This window comes from Uranotaenia lowii, chromosome 1 (assembly GCF_029784155.1).
Source record: "Uranotaenia lowii strain MFRU-FL chromosome 1, ASM2978415v1, whole genome shotgun sequence".
NCBI lineage: Eukaryota > Metazoa > Arthropoda > Insecta > Diptera > Culicidae > Uranotaenia > Uranotaenia lowii.
In genome coordinates, this window is record NC_073691.1 from 45,480,540 (window position 1) to 45,496,297 (window position 15,758).

Sequence of the window (15,758 nt, forward strand, 5' to 3'; positions counted from 1 at the left end):
TATTCGGTAAGATTAGGTTAAAGTTTAGCTGAATTTGCTCACATAGAAGAAGTCCGAGGAAATCGGCTGAAAATGCATTCCAAGGCATTCAAATTGCAAAAGCAATTTATGGATGTTGCTTTGTTAAAAACTGTTTTTAAAATGTACCTCAAAACCTTATTCAAATTTAGGTTTTTAAAATTGATTGCTGTCTTTGGGGGTTTGATGCTTAGAATTTGCAATCGAAAAGCTGCAAGTGTAACCTGAATCTGTCATCCATCGATGACATTTCCCGTTTGCGTCATCGACGAAGATCACCTTCCATCTGTACAGCTCTTGAAAAAATGTTCACTTCCAACGTCATCTATGAGAAATCTCAAAATTAAGACTTGATTTTCAGCTGTAAATTGCTCTAGACTCTGAATAGGAAAGTTTGTGGAAAGTAATTCGACTATTGATTAATCATATAAACCATTTTCCAAGTGTTAAAATCTGCTACTTTTCTCGGAATAAAGCAAAACATTACCGGTAAAAAATCCTATCTAAGCGGCCTCTGGTTTAAAAAATACGAATCAAGCCACCCAACTTCCGGTGGGTCAGGCAAATGGTGTGCGTGTAAACCGGCTCCGATCGTATCCATACACGCGAGATTGCACCAACACCAGCAGCCGTAGCCCCGCGAGCAGGTTCGAATCGACCAGAGATCGAACTGCCCGTTCACTGTTCTTCGATAAGTTGTCCGACCGCATTGTAAAGTGAGTGTGTTCTCCTCTTTTTTTTCGTTGAACAATTTTCTCAACCCAGACTGACTGGTAGTAGGCGTAGGAAACTTGGGAGCAAAATTTTCATTCCTGGATTTTGTGACCACCGATCTTTGACCGTGACCGGGTTTGATAATAGTGACTTGGATGGAGCATTGTTTTTTCTCTGCGGAAAAAGGGATAATCTCGTAACCGGGCGGCAAGTGAATTGATTTTTCCAGCTAAAGGTAACCATTGGCTGTTCACCCAGAGAGAGGCGGCCATCTTATGCAAGAGAGATTTTTCGGTTTCCGGCCGGGTTTTGTTTAAGAAGCGATTGTTCCGGTGCTAATACGTGATCGAGTCGGATTCCAGGCGGGTTTTCGAGACCATTAAAAGTTTTTAGCTGAAAGTGTATAACATTTCGGTGCATAGAAAACGCCTAGGCTGTTACGTATTCGATTTTTCTTTGACACGGCTAGTTACGTAACGAAAAAGTTGTACGCTACCTGAGAATAAAATTGGCAGCTAGCGCCTACTGGGGCCTGTATTCAATTGAATCGCATCAATTCACTTGTTTTGTCCTAATAAAATTGTAATCCTCGAACCCATTTTCCGGAGAGAAAAGATACTTCATCGGTAAGTCAATCGGGTTTCCAGTATTACTAATTCCGGCTTTTTCTTTTTCTCCCATTGGTGTTGCTGCTGCAAATCGATTTTCCGCAAAAATAAAATCGAACCCTAGATCCTTCGGAGAGGGCTCCAGATAGTCAATACGCTAAGCCAGCAAACTAAATAACCCAAACAGCTTCAGAATGTTCGTCTCGTCTGCTGCCCGTATTGCCCCAGTCGCCCGCAACCTGGTAAGTATCAAGTTCCGGAACCGGAAAACCAATAGTGAAAATTGCATTCGTTACATAACCGAGAGGAAAAATGAGATGTAAAAACTAGGAAAAGTTTCCCCTTTTTTTAATGGTATTTGACAAATTGCAGAAATTTGTTCCCTGAAACTTGTTACATAATGTTTTTCATGTTTGCATTCGGAAGATGATCTGCAACAGTTAAATTTAAATCTGTTTTTGACGATGGCCAAATTTTGCTACAAGTTCAGGTGACCGGTAAAGGTTAAAAATTTTCTGATTTGTTACTATCTAACATGATTATGCAATCCGTGTGCGGTGCATGTGAGCGATTTGGTTCAAATTTTGGCATCACCTTGTGTACTATTCCTATTACATAAACATGACGACTAGGGTTAGAAATCTTTCCGATAACAGATCTCAATCTGCTAAGATTGTTCTTTAAATGTAAAAAGTTCATGGAAATGGTACACAGTGTTTCATTTTAGGTGAAATTTCACTTTTTGGTCCCATTTTTGTAAAAACTTAGGGTTTGAAATCAAAATACAACGATTTTTATTCCAAACCAAAAGCTTTGATTGATTATATGGATGCTTCTATCCTTTAAATATAATCATAATTATTTTAGAAGAATTAAATATTGACGGATAATTTTTAATTAATGATTTTAAAACCGAAATCCTCATAGTTATCTTCGGTCTATCCTTATACAGCAAATACCTACTTTAAAAATCACTTAAAAAACTTTTTTTTATATAAATTTATGTTGTTTTGAAAGATTTATTCTAACTTTTGCTCCACCCCTTCCTTCCGCCCACAGGTCCTCAATGGAACGAAAGCCTACCTCCGACCATTGAGCTCCGCCGTCATCAGCCAGAGCCAGACCCTGGTCGCCCAAAACAGCACCCCAGTTGCTCTGCTGCCCCAGGTCCGGTCATTCCAGACTTCGCCGGTCACCCGGGATATCGATTCCGCCGCGAAGTTCATCGGTGCTGGTGCCGCCACCGTCGGTGTCGCTGGATCTGGTAAGCGCCCCAAAATTTTCCTTCCTCCAGTAATCTGTGGTTTTATTTTGATTGTTTTTGGTTTTCATTCACTAACCATAACCATTTGATCATCAATCCCTTTAATCACCCTGCATGATAACCCTGCTTTGTTACGAAATAACCCACCCCCTGCTTGCTACTGTCCTTGAACCGGAAATCGTTTGGCTAGGAATCGGAATCGGCACAGTATTTTCAGGACTCATTGTCGGTTACGCTCGCAACCCATCCCTGAAGCAGCAAATGTTCTCGTACGCGATTCTGGGATTCGCTTTAGCAGAAGCCATGGGGCTGTTTTGTCTAATGATAGCATTCCTGATGCTGTTTGCTTTCTAGTTTATGTGGTATAAACTCGACTAACAAACCCAACCTAACGCAAGCACCCAAACTGTCATCAATTAAGCAAGAAAAGCGCGTCTGTGTCATCAATCAGTATCTGCGGATCCATCTCCTAACTCAAAATTCAACCCCTCGAAACCACGCACAGCACTGTCCCATCTGCATGCTTAAGTTTTGTTTTGTACTAATCGCAGCTTTAGTTTTGGTTTTTGTGGTAAGCCTTATCATTTTCTAATCATTTTATTATTCGAATAACATCCAATCGAATGTTCGACCTACGTAAACTTGATAGATCTTTAATCAATTGTACTTTTCTTTCCCCAACTTCTTGTATGATGAAAATCAAAACCGAAACAAACAACACAGGTGCCGGTATCGGAACAGTATTCGGTTCTCTGATCATCGGTTACGCGAGGAACCCATCGCTCAAGCAGCAGCTGTTCTCGTACGCCATTCTGGGATTCGCCCTGTCTGAAGCCATGGGTCTGTTCTGTTTGATGATGGCCTTCCTGCTGCTCTTCGCTTTCTAAATCAGTTATTTGATTTTTTTTTTCACAAAAAAACAAAACACCCCCCTTAATCGTAATCTGCTATAAAGTAAACAACAACAGAAAAACATCAAAATATATCCGTTTAAACGAGAAAAAACCAAACAACTCTTGAGGAGAATAATCAGCAAACGTTTTGCCATGTGTTGAGAGAATTTAAAATTTTCTTCGAATTATAATTATCGAGGCATCCAGAACTAAGCGCAATAATAATTATTGTGTGTTTGGCCTGCCACAACATCCATAATCGATCACCGCGAGAGGACTAAATTGTTCGAACCGCGTTAGGAGGACCAGCCCCATGAAAGAAGCGTGATAAAACTGCCCAGCTATCAAAAGATTTGAATATGCTGCCATCGAGTAAACAACACTGCAAGTGCGCCCCGCGTTCCCCTTTTCGCTAATTTGTTACAAATAGAAAGTTTAAAATTAGTGGGCGCACATTTTTTCATCCTTCTTTCAAGGGTACTCCTAACCATTAGAAAACCTCCGAAAGTAAAAACAAACTGCAACTACGATTAAAATTAATAACAACCAATTAAAAAAAGTTAGTCAAAAAAAATGAAGCGAAGGGTGCTGTAGGACTGTAGATAACCGAACCGAATTAAGGCTGCCGAAGGAAATTAGAACAAAACCGAAGGAAGGATTGGGCAACAAAACAAAGAAAAAACACCCGAAGGATCTCTTACTGAAAAGCAGTCACCTTCACGAACGTGTCTTTTCGTTTCCAAAACATCTGAACCAGTGTGAGCGCTGATCAGAAAACGGAATCAGGGTCCTTAGAAGTGTCTCCGTTATTGGTTTCCATCTGTATCGCATTACGCGAGTCTCTTAGCAACAGCCCGTGGGATTGTGATTTGGGAGGATTGCAACCTTTGGGCTAGGATAGGAGGGTGGTATTCGGATGCAGCGCGAAAATCAAACCGAGGGAACACGTCATTGTACTGTGATTTAAAAAGCTCTCGTTCCGATTGATCACATCATCCGGGCGCGAAGGGAAAATTCGTGAAGCGTAAACCAACAACAACAAGAACATCAACAACAAACACACTACCAACCAACGAAAATGTGGAAAAAAATAATAAGAGAGATCGTTTAACCTGCTTTTAAAAATAACATCTAAACTGCTACGTACTGTAAGGAGAACAAACAAACAAAAAACCATCGTGAAGAATAAAAAAAACACTTGAGACTAGTTACTGGTACAAACCGAAGATAAGAGAACCGAACTTCGTTTAAATTTTTGTTCTGAGAAAGAAATCCCTATCAAGTAGTATTCCAAAATTTGAGTTTGGAAATCAATTTTTATTCTAATGTTTAGCTTACTTGTAGAATGTTATTTTATCACTTTACGTTCAGTGCCTATTTGTAATGATCGAGTTTATTCTTCCTGGGTTTAGACCCAGCTGATTGGATTACCTCAAGATTGTTCGAAGAAATCCACAGATATTCCTACAGCATGACTGACAAAGTTTCGTTTTTTTTAAAGCTACAAAACCGCAACCTTACTGAACAATTCGGTATCGATTTTCGAAAAAGGATAATACGCCTGGGGTCTAAAATGCTTCGTCTTGGGCCAAAAACTCATCCATAATTTTTAGCAGATTTTTTGTAGTAAAGTTTACATGAGTAAATTTGAACTTTTAGGTTTGTATGGGAAAATTGAATATTTTATTCTGAAAAAATCAACATCATTATCGTTTTTTTTCTATGGAACCGAGACTGCCTATGGTTTTTGTGCAAATTTATAAATTTTAAGCGGGCCACAGACTACTCAACATTTGTACAAATTCGATGAAATTTTGTCGCTGTAAACACGCTTTGCATAGTGTATGACACTGCTTGAATGAGCGCCCAAACGGTTGGAGTAAAATCGGTCGGGATCGAAATATTTTGTACAAACCATCCTCCCAGCCGGGGTGGAGATGGTTTTTTTTGTTGCTGTTTTCGCCAGCAATCGTTTGTGTTCGCGTGAAAAATGTTTGTATATAGATGGTCGGAAGTCTGTCTTTTGTTGCCATAGTTCATCAGCGACGTTTCTAAAGTTTTTATTGAAATTCACATTTCGTAAGTCCGCGGACTTCCGACAAAGAAAAGTGAAGTACTAGATTGCCGGAAGTATGTTATCGAAGTTTCTTAAAATTTTATTAAAATTCACAATTTGTGAAACTTACCGCCCTTTTAAGCTAGTACTGCAAGAATACGCCTGAATGTATACTGCATAGTCAATGCTCAAGATAAAAAGAAAATAGGCACCCAATAAAGCCTGGTTGTAGGCAGCACCTCGTAAATTGACGAGTGGAAATGAAACGGATTTCAGATGAGCATGCGATGAAAAAGGTATTTGAGATGAGAAGGATGAGAACCATTTTCTGATCGGCGTGTGAATTCAAAATACTCGTTTGTTTTGAAACATCCACGTCACAATTGTTTAAACCAAATTGATCCAATGTAACCTGATCGAAATTGTTGTACAGATCATACAATTTTTTGTTTGTAACATTGTCATGAGATTTTCGAAAAAAAAATGCTAATTACCAAAAGCTTGTTTTAAACGATAGTTAAGCCAAAATACAACGAACAGAAAATTGGATTTTCGGATACTTAACCATAAACCGCCAGCGTTTGGATGTTTCAAGTTTCTTATATTATGCTCCTTAAGAAAAACAATAGATCCAGTAAATGGCATACTGTATCGCCCCAATTAACGAATACCGTCTTTGCCGGTTCTCGCTTAACGGTAACGGCGCATGTGCAGACGGTTGCGACGGCGCCAGCAAGCCCGTCGGGATCCTCCGATGGTTTGGGCGTACCGGTAGCCCTTGCCCAGACCGCGACTGCTCTTGCCGGCCGAGGTGAGACCGCGCAGCTCCCGGTGCTTGTGCACCGCGTTGGCGATCCAGTTGACCTTGGCGTCCCGGCGGATGGCGTTGTGCGCGGTATCGACCATGATCACCTCGTAGTACTTGTAGGCGGCATCCTGGGCGATCCAGTACGAGTTCAGCACCCGGAGACCTCCGAGCCGGCGACCGACGCGTTCCTTTAGGGGAGAAAGTAAGAAACAACGTGGAAGGGCGTTAGAAATCGAGCAATTTCAGGGATGAATTGGTCTGGTTGATCGATTCGGTGTCAGACATCCAAGGAAGATAAGGCCATCAAAGTGGTTTCAGTGTGAAAATTTGTAGAATAAATATCATCATTAAGGTTCAACTAGAAAAGCAATAGAACCCCGCTTATCCGAGGTCATCGGGAGAAAGCCTGCTAATTCTGGAGATCTTGTATGAACTCGATGACTCCGATAAAGCGAAACCTCGGATTAGCGGAATATTTCACTGTAGTAACCCGATGTTAAACTGTAAAGCTTACCTCAGCGACCGACTGCAGGCAGCGGTACGGCTTCAGCTGGTTGACACCGTGGCTCTTCGGTTTGCCGTAGGTGCAACCCTTGTGAACTGGGCGTTTGCGGCCACCACGACGCACCCGGATGCGGAAGATCGAGAAGCCCTGCTTGGCCTTGTAGCCTAGACGGCGAGCCTTGTCCGGGCGGGTTGGCCTTGGAGCCCGGTGGAATTTGGTCATCTGGCGGTACTGCCAGACGCGGACACGCAGCAGATAGCGCATCACATCGCTCTGCTTCTTCCGGTAGAGCTCCTGCACGTAGCGATAGGCTCCCATGGTGAGTTTCCAAATGAGGATAGACCCTAGCAACGAAATCAAACGTTTTGTTGATCAGAAGTCACATCATCGGTGTCTATCCTGCCTCCCGGGATGGCCCATCGAACTGCCCTAGAACAGTCATAGCCACCCCGGGGTCATTCTTGGACAAGCGACGACAACTGAGCAACATCTGCAAATACGTGGAACCAGACGGGTTAGCATAGAGTGTAACATAACCTGAAAAGAGGAAAGAACACTCCTTTGGGCGAGCATTAAGCGATTCATAAACACAAAATCACCGTAACTATTTCGGTGGTCGGTGCCCTCTCGAATATTGTCAGAAGCATGAGTTATCCGTTTCATTCCTTAGCACTTCGGAGGGGTGCATGGCCATGCTGAGCTCATCATGTACAGAGGTCACCGGCCCCCAAAAGAATCTTCGATCTTGAAGTTACCAAAAGCTTAAGCGTCGCACTTCCGCTTGCTGGATGTCGTCCCAGTTCCGTTTTCATTTGATCTACTATTTTGTACATACCTGACTATCCTGAAACGAGAAAACCAAAACAAAAATTAGTACTGCAATATACGACTTGGCAGCAACATGGCTGCCCATTTTGAATCAAACACGCGGTTTTTCATTGGTCTACTAAAAAAAATATTTTGCAGCCACTCGTGATTGCATTAAAATACAGAAATATTTCCATTAGAGAGTTTCTCGAATACTATTAAACTACTGCCTGGAAACATTCAAACCAAGTTCAGAATTTACTTAAAATTAACGGGAAACCACAAAAATCGCGACCTACCTTCCGAAAGGTTCGAAATCAAAAAGAAAGAGGAAGTTTGCGAGCTCCGATTCTCGCACGCAGCAGCGGTAAAGAGAGACAAATAATTGCGAGAGAGAGAGAGATAAGTGACAGTTGCTATCAGTGTGTTTATTTCTGTTACGTTGGTACTGCTGTTGCAGAATCCATCTTCTGAAATAGCGTGAGGTTAGCCCCCCGGGCGATCGTTAGCCAAGACACGTCTGAAGGATGGAGGAAATATGCACACTCAAAAAATAACGATTTCCTTTTCATTTTAAAACTAATATTTTGTATACAAAAACTGATTCCCATGCTACGAAAAAGGCAGTTGAAAACATGCAAAACACATCAATATATGCTGGTTGTGTTCAAATATGAGCGCGTGGAGACAAATTGCGCAAATACCTATTTGTTACACTTGGTTCAAACTTTAATGTGATCGATTAGTATACTGAATTTTTTTTTTTTTGTAAATTCTTTATTTGAAACGGCTCATACCGTTAGGCTTTAAGGAGACAAACTCGTTTTGTTTGAACTGAATATTTTTATGCTTTCAAATTATGAGGATGGTTTAAGGAGCAAATGACCTGAAGACAATTTAGAGCTTCCACTTTTTGTCCTTTCGGAGCTCTGTGCACTGGAAGATAAAAAGGTATGGAACACGTGACTTGTGGAAGTTGAGTATATACCTTATATTAGGTATGGACAATTTCACAAATCACTACAAATTTTCTACTATGTTTCGATGTTAAGCTTTAAGAACTTTATTAAAATAGAATTGCTTATATTATACTATGGCCGGCGTTTTTGTTTATACTCCGTTCGTAGAGTTAGGAATCTTAATCTGTTTATACTGTTTAAATGTTCACCAATGTTTGTTGTGCCTTTTTTGTGCATATGTTATGATTTTTTGTTTCGTACTTAAAAAAACGTATGAAAAACGCAAATGCAAACACATGTATACGAATATCACTATCATATTTTTGGTTGTAGTTAATATGCCAGTATATGACTTGGGAAGCTGACGGTGGAAAGGAAACTTATGTGGACAGTCAAAGGAGCAATTTACAGTTCAGGAGTGAGGAAACTTCTTAAAGTTAGTTTTAATTTAACTAAGAAATCTGATCTATTCAATTCTTCTCAAAATTGATTTGAAAAGAACGCAGATGAAAAGTTCACCTAAAACTTGCATTTGGTTTTAATGAAGGTAAACAAAATGGAACGATCTCTTCGTTAACCGAATGAATGGCTGCTGTCGGTTTTCGTCGACTGATTTACGCCATCATCCCGTAGAGACAACTGCTCCATCCGGTCTTGTATTGTAGCTATTGGTCATCACAGGGAAAAAAGATTTAAAAAACCTTATTAGCTCGGATAAAACTGTATAAGGTACTCTATTCGCAGTACATGTTTGAAGTACAAAAATAAACTCTTTGATAAGAAAAGAAATTCTTAAAATCAAGTTATGCAATCGAATGTATGTGTTCCTCTTAAGGTCGCAATCTTCTCACCCCACCACGGCTATTTTTCCGGACCTTGTTTTCTTTTCCAATACAGCAATGTTTCTCAAGCATTTTTCTCGTTCTTTCCGTTTTTTTATTATTGGATTATCAGAGATTTTTATATTAAAGGAAATGAAAATGGTTGCTTAAAAGTTTTAAATTCAAAAGTTATTTCGTTGATTTCTCCACAGTTCATCAAAACTTAGTTCTGTTTTAAGTATCAAATGTCCATTTAGAGTCATCGTAGGCGTATTTTAAAAACGTATTAAAGAAGTTCATATATTCCAAAAAAGCAAATGTATTATAGGTGGTAACCAAATTAAAAATTAAAGAAAAATTTAGAGTTCAAAACGTCAAAAACGCAACTGTTTGAATCAGTCTACTTGCGGCAGGTTATTTTTTTTTTTGAGCGCATCAGAACATTGTTGAGTATTCAGGAAAAATCTCAGCTTCCTTCAAACAAAACAAGCTTGAAAAAGCTAACGCTAAAGTTGATTATTCAAAAAATTGTTTAACTAACATTAGTTTACTGCCAACGGGACATTTTAGGGGGTGGCGCTTGGTCATAAACTTTTTCTACCTTGAAGGTATTAGGCATGGTTTCGGTATTAGGCATGGTGCCCGGCGTTTGCGCTTGCAGGTTTGGTGGTTGAAAATTACCTTGACCCACTGAACAATCTCCAGCAGCAACGGCTAGACGAGCGTACAGTCGCAAGTTGCTCAGCGAACTGAGGGTTTCCTCAACCTTAGAGTAATCGTACCGCAGCTGGTCGACGATTGCATTGAAATATACCCCGTCAAATTTGCTCAGGAAGTAGGAATCCAGTTCCTTCCGGAGGCCAACAGTTTCTGCGCAAAAATACAGCTGGGCGTAGAATCCGTTGTAGATGTGACACACCTTGAGATTATTCATGCGAGGCCGCAGCAACGGCAGCACCCGGGGAATGGTATTGGCCAGGCAATCGTGAATTACCACCAGAATAATGTCGGCAGTGATAACGTCGATGAGATTGTTCTGCAATCAGAGAGAAAAATGATCGGAATTATTGAATGAAGAAAGGATTTCTGTGGGACTATTTAACCTCAACAAGAAAGTACAGCGTCAGAACATCAAGAAGGTAGTTGGGATGAATGTAGAAAACGTCTTCGACGCTCAGGGTATCGGAGGTCAACCAGCATAGCAATTTAAGCTTCGTCATCACCAGATTCGAAGACACTTCGCTGTCCAGCGAGTACAGCTCCTCTGGCTTCGGTACTCGCAAGCCAATCGGCGGTGTTATCGGTGTAACGGCGATGATTTTGTACGATGCGAAATGACCCGGCTTGATGAAAATCGGTGACGTAAGCGTTTGACCGTATACAACCGGCCGGTGACGGAACAGTATCCCCACCTGGCGACGGTAGATCTGCAGCGCGATCTGAGAGTATTCGGCATCCCGCAGGTCGAGGCAGGGCAACCGAATAGAGTTCGGGATGTTACGCAGAATGCAGATGGCATAGTTCGGAAAGTGGCGCATCTCGGCAGGGACCAGTGGTTTTTTGACCGAAACATTCTGCAAAGAAAATTTTGCAAGTTAATTTTTTAGGTATTTTAAAATGATTTTAGGTCAAGAAAAAGACTGAAACATACTACCTGTGACATCCGTTTAGAAGTTTTATGAGCGTCAATTTTATATTTCTCTGACTAATATAGTTGATTCTCAGACGATTTAAACAATATTGATTTTTTCTTGGTTGGTTAGTCTTTGAATTCTTTATGAAAGAAATTTGAACATAACTTACCAGGTCGTACAGCTTCAGCGCATCTTCCATGCTGTTTTTCTGGTTTTCGTCCCTTTTTCCGTAAATCCTCTGATACAAATCTATGGTTATTTTGTCCTTACCAGATCGCAACCCAAGGTCGATAACCCTTTGGGCCACTTTATAGAAAGTGCTCAACAAGGACGGGCGGTTCTTGTACATATCGTTTCCGGACAGGACTGCAAAAAACGGCATCTGATTCCAGTCCAACTTCAAAGTGGTTCTTAACACTTCTTTATCCCACTCGAATGTTCTCATTTCGTCCAAATCCAAATCCGCGCTCGACCAAAGTCGCCATTTACCCTCGAAAATAAGAAAATCCGAATCACCCGTAAAAATAGCGAAGGCATCGTGCTTCTTGGCAAAAAGCGCTATCTCCGTGTCGCACTCGGCATCGTAGGTCGTTATCAGAACGCCCTTTTTCCGAGCGGCCGACACCAACGCAGCGATGAAGGCATGTTTGGAAACGTTGCCCGGAACGTTGCCGCGATCTTTGCCCCTCCATTCCGGCGGGATTTTTTCCAGCTTTTTGAGATGTTCGCCGTACAGCTTGTCCTGCCTTTGGAGCCAGTGTTTGTATTTGCCCTCCTGCAGTTTGCCGTCCATGAAGAAGACCAACCGTGCCCCGGCTTCGAGCATCCGATCGCAAAACTTCGTCATGTATGTCCAGGCGAATTGATTCCGGCAGCCGTAGATTTGCTCATCGATGGGGCCGCTCAGCGAGCATATCAGCGTTAGCAAATCGAGCACGATCAGCGGGTCGTCTCTGTCGATTGGCGGTAGAAAAACGTCTATCAGTAGTGATGAATCTTAAGTTTGTTCAGAACCATAAGTTACAATCGCTATTCGTTCTTGCCTTGTGCCGTTTGGAAGTTATCGAGGCATATATCTGAAAATGACTCCTGTTATTTGCTCACACAAGATGCGTAGAAGTTAATCAAAAATAAATCACAAAATTTACGTATGTTAAGATTAAGAATCAACTCTGCATTTCATTGAAAATATCAACTTAGTTCAAAATGAAGTGCGGGGGACATGCTCGTCAATTGCTGATTTGAGACGTTGAAACATCTGAACTTATAAAAAAAAAACACTCAATGTCTTAAGTTATGAGAGGATAAACGAACCATAATCTCTGTTAATTTTTATTTGAGGTTGGTCAACCATAGCACTAGCTACTTTCTTCAAACAAATAAAGAGTAGTCGATATGCTTTGATTAAAAAAACACTAAGTAGTCATTTAAGCTGAACGTGACAGTCATGAATCTCGAAAATCTTTTGAAGAAACTTTGAGAAAATGTAACGGGTCAAATTGCATAATTTTGTTAGTTAATACGGTCCTGAAATTTCTCTAGATTTTGGAAAAGTTCTAAAAACTAAAACTAGATAAGTAGGTACCTACTTCAAAAAAATAAGTTACTCTAGAACAAGTTTGATAGAAATCTGTTCGGTGAAGGACCGACTTTTTTAGAGGTTGGTTGGAAATGCTGGAAATAATTCAAAAATTTCGAAAAATTATTTTCTAGCTTGGGCCATAACTTCCATAAAACTCCTATAAAACTCAAAATAACGAACCCTTGCCAGGAATGGGAAAAATTACCTGTTTATTTTTTTCTTTTTTCAACATATCCATTTTAAAATCTATAGTTTCAGTTAAAATATAAAGCTGAACAGTTCTCTGATAAATTCCAGTTATAAAAATTCCCAAAGATGGCGGCAGTTTATTTTTTGGCAAGAGAGACATTATCATTTTGAAATGTTAGAACGCAGTACCAAAATGGTATACTCACTTGCCGGAGTTTCGGATTTCGTCTAGAACATTCACCGCTCGGCAACCACCCGGCAGTCGGGACAAAAATGTTACCAAGCCCATGACACCCATCGTGAGGCGGTGATTTGTGATCAGGGTGCGACCAAATTGATTCACTTCAGAAATACAGGAAATTTGTTAACTAAACATAAACTTCCTCGGAGAAATACCGATCAACGGCTGCTTTGCCTGCCTTCGTCTGATTCTCGCGCTTGTTTCTTTTTTTTTTGTTTGTTTCGAGAAAAGGAGAAAATGGAGAAAATCGTTCCGGAGATGTATTCTGGTGAATTTCGTTCAGTGCTGCCAAAGAAAACATTTAAAAATTTTTGATTCTCCGCGAATCACGTTCAGGGCACGCTCCTATATTTAAACTCAAAATTAAGTAGTTTTTGTTCAAAACAGCACTTCAGTGGCAGTCACTTAACTTTGAGTTCCACTGGGCAATCGCAAAACTATAAGTTCTGATAGGCATACTCAAATTTTGTACCCGGATGATGCTCTTCCGGTGCATTGCCTTGCAATTAGAGCGGTGGAAAGTTTCGACACTCCCGGTCAAAGAAAACTTCCGGATGTTGCTTCCCACGGGAAGTAAATAACATCCGGAAGTTTCCGGACATTCCAAGCCGCTCACCATATGATGACAATGACGGACAGAATTTTACGCTGACACGGTCGACATTCTGTTATAATGTTCCTTTCATAGTATTCCGGCCGGAACGACAAAATTTTGCGTCGTGTTCGTTGGTTGCGGTTCCGACTCGAAGTGAACTCGCGAAGTGGTTTCAGTTCAACAAAGAGAGTTCAATTTTCAGTTCATAAGGTCGAACTCAGTGCCGCTCTTTCCGTATTGGTATATGGAAATCTAAATTCATAAAAATTATAGCAAATAATGCCATTAACATCCGAAGTAAAATTTAGTGCTGGCGCGTTAAATATTATCTGGCGTTAAATATTATGTTGTAAATTTAAAAAATAAAAAAAATCCTTAAAAGTTTTGCTGGAATTCGTATAATAATAAATAAATCAATGAATATTTCACTAAAACCTTAAAATTTCTCAAAAATCTTTTAATTATGATGCTATATTTTTGAGCTAATCGAATGCACATGTGCAACGATAAACAATGGGCGCGTAAATTTTAAACTCTTGCTCGTTCCATCTGAGACGGCATGCACGCACATGTGCTGCTTTCCACCGTACCAAATTCTTCATTGTAAAGAATCGAATGTTTTTTTCAATGATTTTCTATATACGTAGCGTTAGTATAAAGGTTTGTAAACAAGAAAATTTCGAAAAATCAATGCTCGCAAAGTCAAAATTTGCACTTAAAAGTCAACTATTAATTGTTTAACTCAACTACTCAGCACTAATCAACTGATGCAACTTCCTGTGCATCAAGTCGAAAGTGAAAATCGATTTTTCTTCTGAGCTCTTGATTGCATCAAACAACTGAAGTCTACATGACTACATAAAGTTCTTATTTCTAAATGTCGATCTAACTTAAAACAACGTTCATTCGAAATGACTGTAATTATTAATGGCTCTCAGGATCAGAGGGATGCTCAGAATGGGAGTAGGCCTAATAGCGGCACCTACGGGAAAATTGTGCATCTAGTGGTAATTATTTAGCCAGTGCCACAAATGATCAATTTCTTGTTTAGAACAAACGAGTCTACATATCTGGTTAAAAACTCGGATTTTTTAAAAACTTCGGATTCCTCGCTTTTTCGATAGAATTTAACTGCTGAGCTTTGAAAGATATCTGAAAATTCGAGCACCCTAACAACTTTGAGCCGCGTTTTTACGAATCAATCATTTGAATACTTCCAGCGTTCTGAGATCCTCAGTGCTACAATTTGCATAACTGTTTGGTATATTTAGAAAAATGGCTTATGAAATAATCGTTGAATATTATTCAAAATTAAGCTTTAGAACGCTTTTAACGAACTATTCTAAAATGAAAAACGTTTAACACATTAAATTTTGTTTTGTAAAATAACTGCCACTATCCAGCTGTAATCTATAAAACACTATTAACACCACACCGACAAACACTAAATAGAAATGGCAGAAACACAAAACTTTAAGATAAACGCTTCTGGTTCTGGAAAAGCTCAACAGCACACTAAGCGATTCACGCGATCTAGCTCCGACCGCCGCATATGTTTTGTTTTTAATAAATACTTATGGAATTGATATATGTATAGGAACCTATAGTCCGCACTAGCTTGTTTTGACTTCGAGGTTTGCATTATCCTACTTGGCCATTGGCAAAGATTATTACTGTATAGGGTTTGAAAAATTGCTAACTTCTTATCTTAAGCTCGGTTTCCAGCTCGTGTACTTCATCAATGTGACATGGTGGAATCGATTGGGAATGGTTGAAAGATGAAATTCTGTTTTCATTTCGATTTCTCGGTTTTCACCGCGGAAATTTCCTTATCACGGGAAGTGTATATGGGCCTTTACAGAATGTTTTCAAAATTATTAGTTTGGGGGGATCGGTCATGCCATTTCGGAAGTTTTAGATTTGTATGACTCATCGTTTACGACAATTTTGTTTAGCAGATGTTCAAGCCAACGTCGAAACCATTAAATTTTGTACCGCATAGATGACATTCGGTCATACTATGTAAAAAGTCGCGCGAATTACAGAATGATGACTTCAATAAAA

The 15,758-nt window shown here is 40.0% G+C and overlaps 3 protein-coding genes across 7 annotated transcripts; 1 reads left to right on the forward strand and 2 right to left on the reverse strand.

The window, feature by feature from the left end:
- Nucleotides 1-689: 689 nt before the first annotated feature.
- LOC129749255 (ATP synthase lipid-binding protein, mitochondrial) lies at nucleotides 690-4,733 on the forward strand. Its single transcript, XM_055744188.1, has 4 exons — nucleotides 690-734; nucleotides 1,465-1,582; nucleotides 2,400-2,604; nucleotides 3,328-4,733. Exons 2-4 carry the CDS (start codon nucleotides 1,535-1,537, stop codon nucleotides 3,489-3,491), a joined length of 417 nt encoding a protein of 138 aa, XP_055600163.1. The 5' UTR covers nucleotides 690-734; nucleotides 1,465-1,534; the 3' UTR covers nucleotides 3,492-4,733.
- Nucleotides 4,734-6,133: 1,400 nt separating this feature from the next.
- Nucleotides 6,134-7,838, reverse strand: LOC129749234 (60S ribosomal protein L15). Its single transcript, XM_055744174.1, has 3 exons — nucleotides 7,702-7,838; nucleotides 6,876-7,210; nucleotides 6,134-6,549 (listed from the first exon to the last, which is right to left on the reverse strand). The coding sequence occupies exons 2-3, from the start codon at nucleotides 7,182-7,184 to the stop codon at nucleotides 6,244-6,246; spliced, it is 615 nt and encodes a 204-aa protein (XP_055600149.1). The 5' UTR covers nucleotides 7,185-7,210; nucleotides 7,702-7,838; the 3' UTR covers nucleotides 6,134-6,243.
- Nucleotides 7,839-8,712: 874 nt separating this feature from the next.
- LOC129749193 (uncharacterized) lies at nucleotides 8,713-15,372 on the reverse strand. 5 transcript variants are annotated; one of them, XM_055744142.1, is made up of 5 exons: nucleotides 13,065-15,114; nucleotides 11,257-12,040; nucleotides 10,557-11,027; nucleotides 10,135-10,489; nucleotides 8,713-9,297 (listed from the first exon to the last, which is right to left on the reverse strand). In XM_055744142.1, the coding sequence occupies exons 1-5, from the start codon at nucleotides 13,154-13,156 to the stop codon at nucleotides 9,206-9,208; spliced, it is 1,794 nt and encodes a 597-aa protein (XP_055600117.1). In that variant the 5' UTR covers nucleotides 13,157-15,114; the 3' UTR covers nucleotides 8,713-9,205. The 5 variants fall into 5 exon arrangements, with proteins under 5 accessions (XP_055600117.1, XP_055600102.1, XP_055600096.1 ...); XM_055744127.1 differs by lacking the exon at nucleotides 8,713-9,297 and adding an exon at nucleotides 15,134-15,372 and having other exon boundaries at nucleotides 9,755-10,489; nucleotides 13,065-13,384; XM_055744121.1 differs by lacking the exon at nucleotides 8,713-9,297 and adding an exon at nucleotides 15,130-15,372 and having other exon boundaries at nucleotides 9,755-10,489; nucleotides 13,065-13,384.
- Between the last annotated feature and the right edge of the window lie 386 nt (nucleotides 15,373-15,758).

Bases quoted from the DNA above. Each gene is read 5' to 3' on its own strand.
- LOC129749255 (XM_055744188.1), top strand. From the start codon at position 1,535: ATGTTCGTCTCGTCTGCTGCCCGTATTGCCCCAGTCGCCCGCAACCTG. The intron at 1,583-2,399 runs GTAAGTATCAAG...TTCCGCCCACAG, and splicing joins CCCCAGTCGCCCGCAACCTG to GTCCTCAATGGAACGAAAGC. The intron at 2,605-3,327 runs GTAAGCGCCCCA...CAAACAACACAG, and splicing joins CGTCGGTGTCGCTGGATCTG to GTGCCGGTATCGGAACAGTA.
- LOC129749234 (XM_055744174.1), bottom strand. From the start codon at position 7,184: ATGGGAGCCTATCGCTACGTGCAGGAGCTCTACCGGAAGAAGCAGAGC. The intron at 6,550-6,875 runs GTAAGCTTTACA...TCTCCCCTAAAG, and splicing joins GCCTGCAGTCGGTCGCTGAG to GAACGCGTCGGTCGCCGGCT.
- LOC129749193 (XM_055744127.1), bottom strand. From the start codon at position 13,156: ATGGGTGTCATGGGCTTGGTAACATTTTTGTCCCGACTGCCGGGTGGT. The intron at 12,041-13,064 runs GTGAGTATACCA...GCCAATCGACAG, and splicing joins GAAATCCGAAACTCCGGCAA to AGACGACCCGCTGATCGTGC. The intron at 10,490-10,556 runs GTTAAATAGTCC...CTCTGATTGCAG, and splicing joins CGCTGTACTTTCTTGTTGAG to AACAATCTCATCGACGTTAT.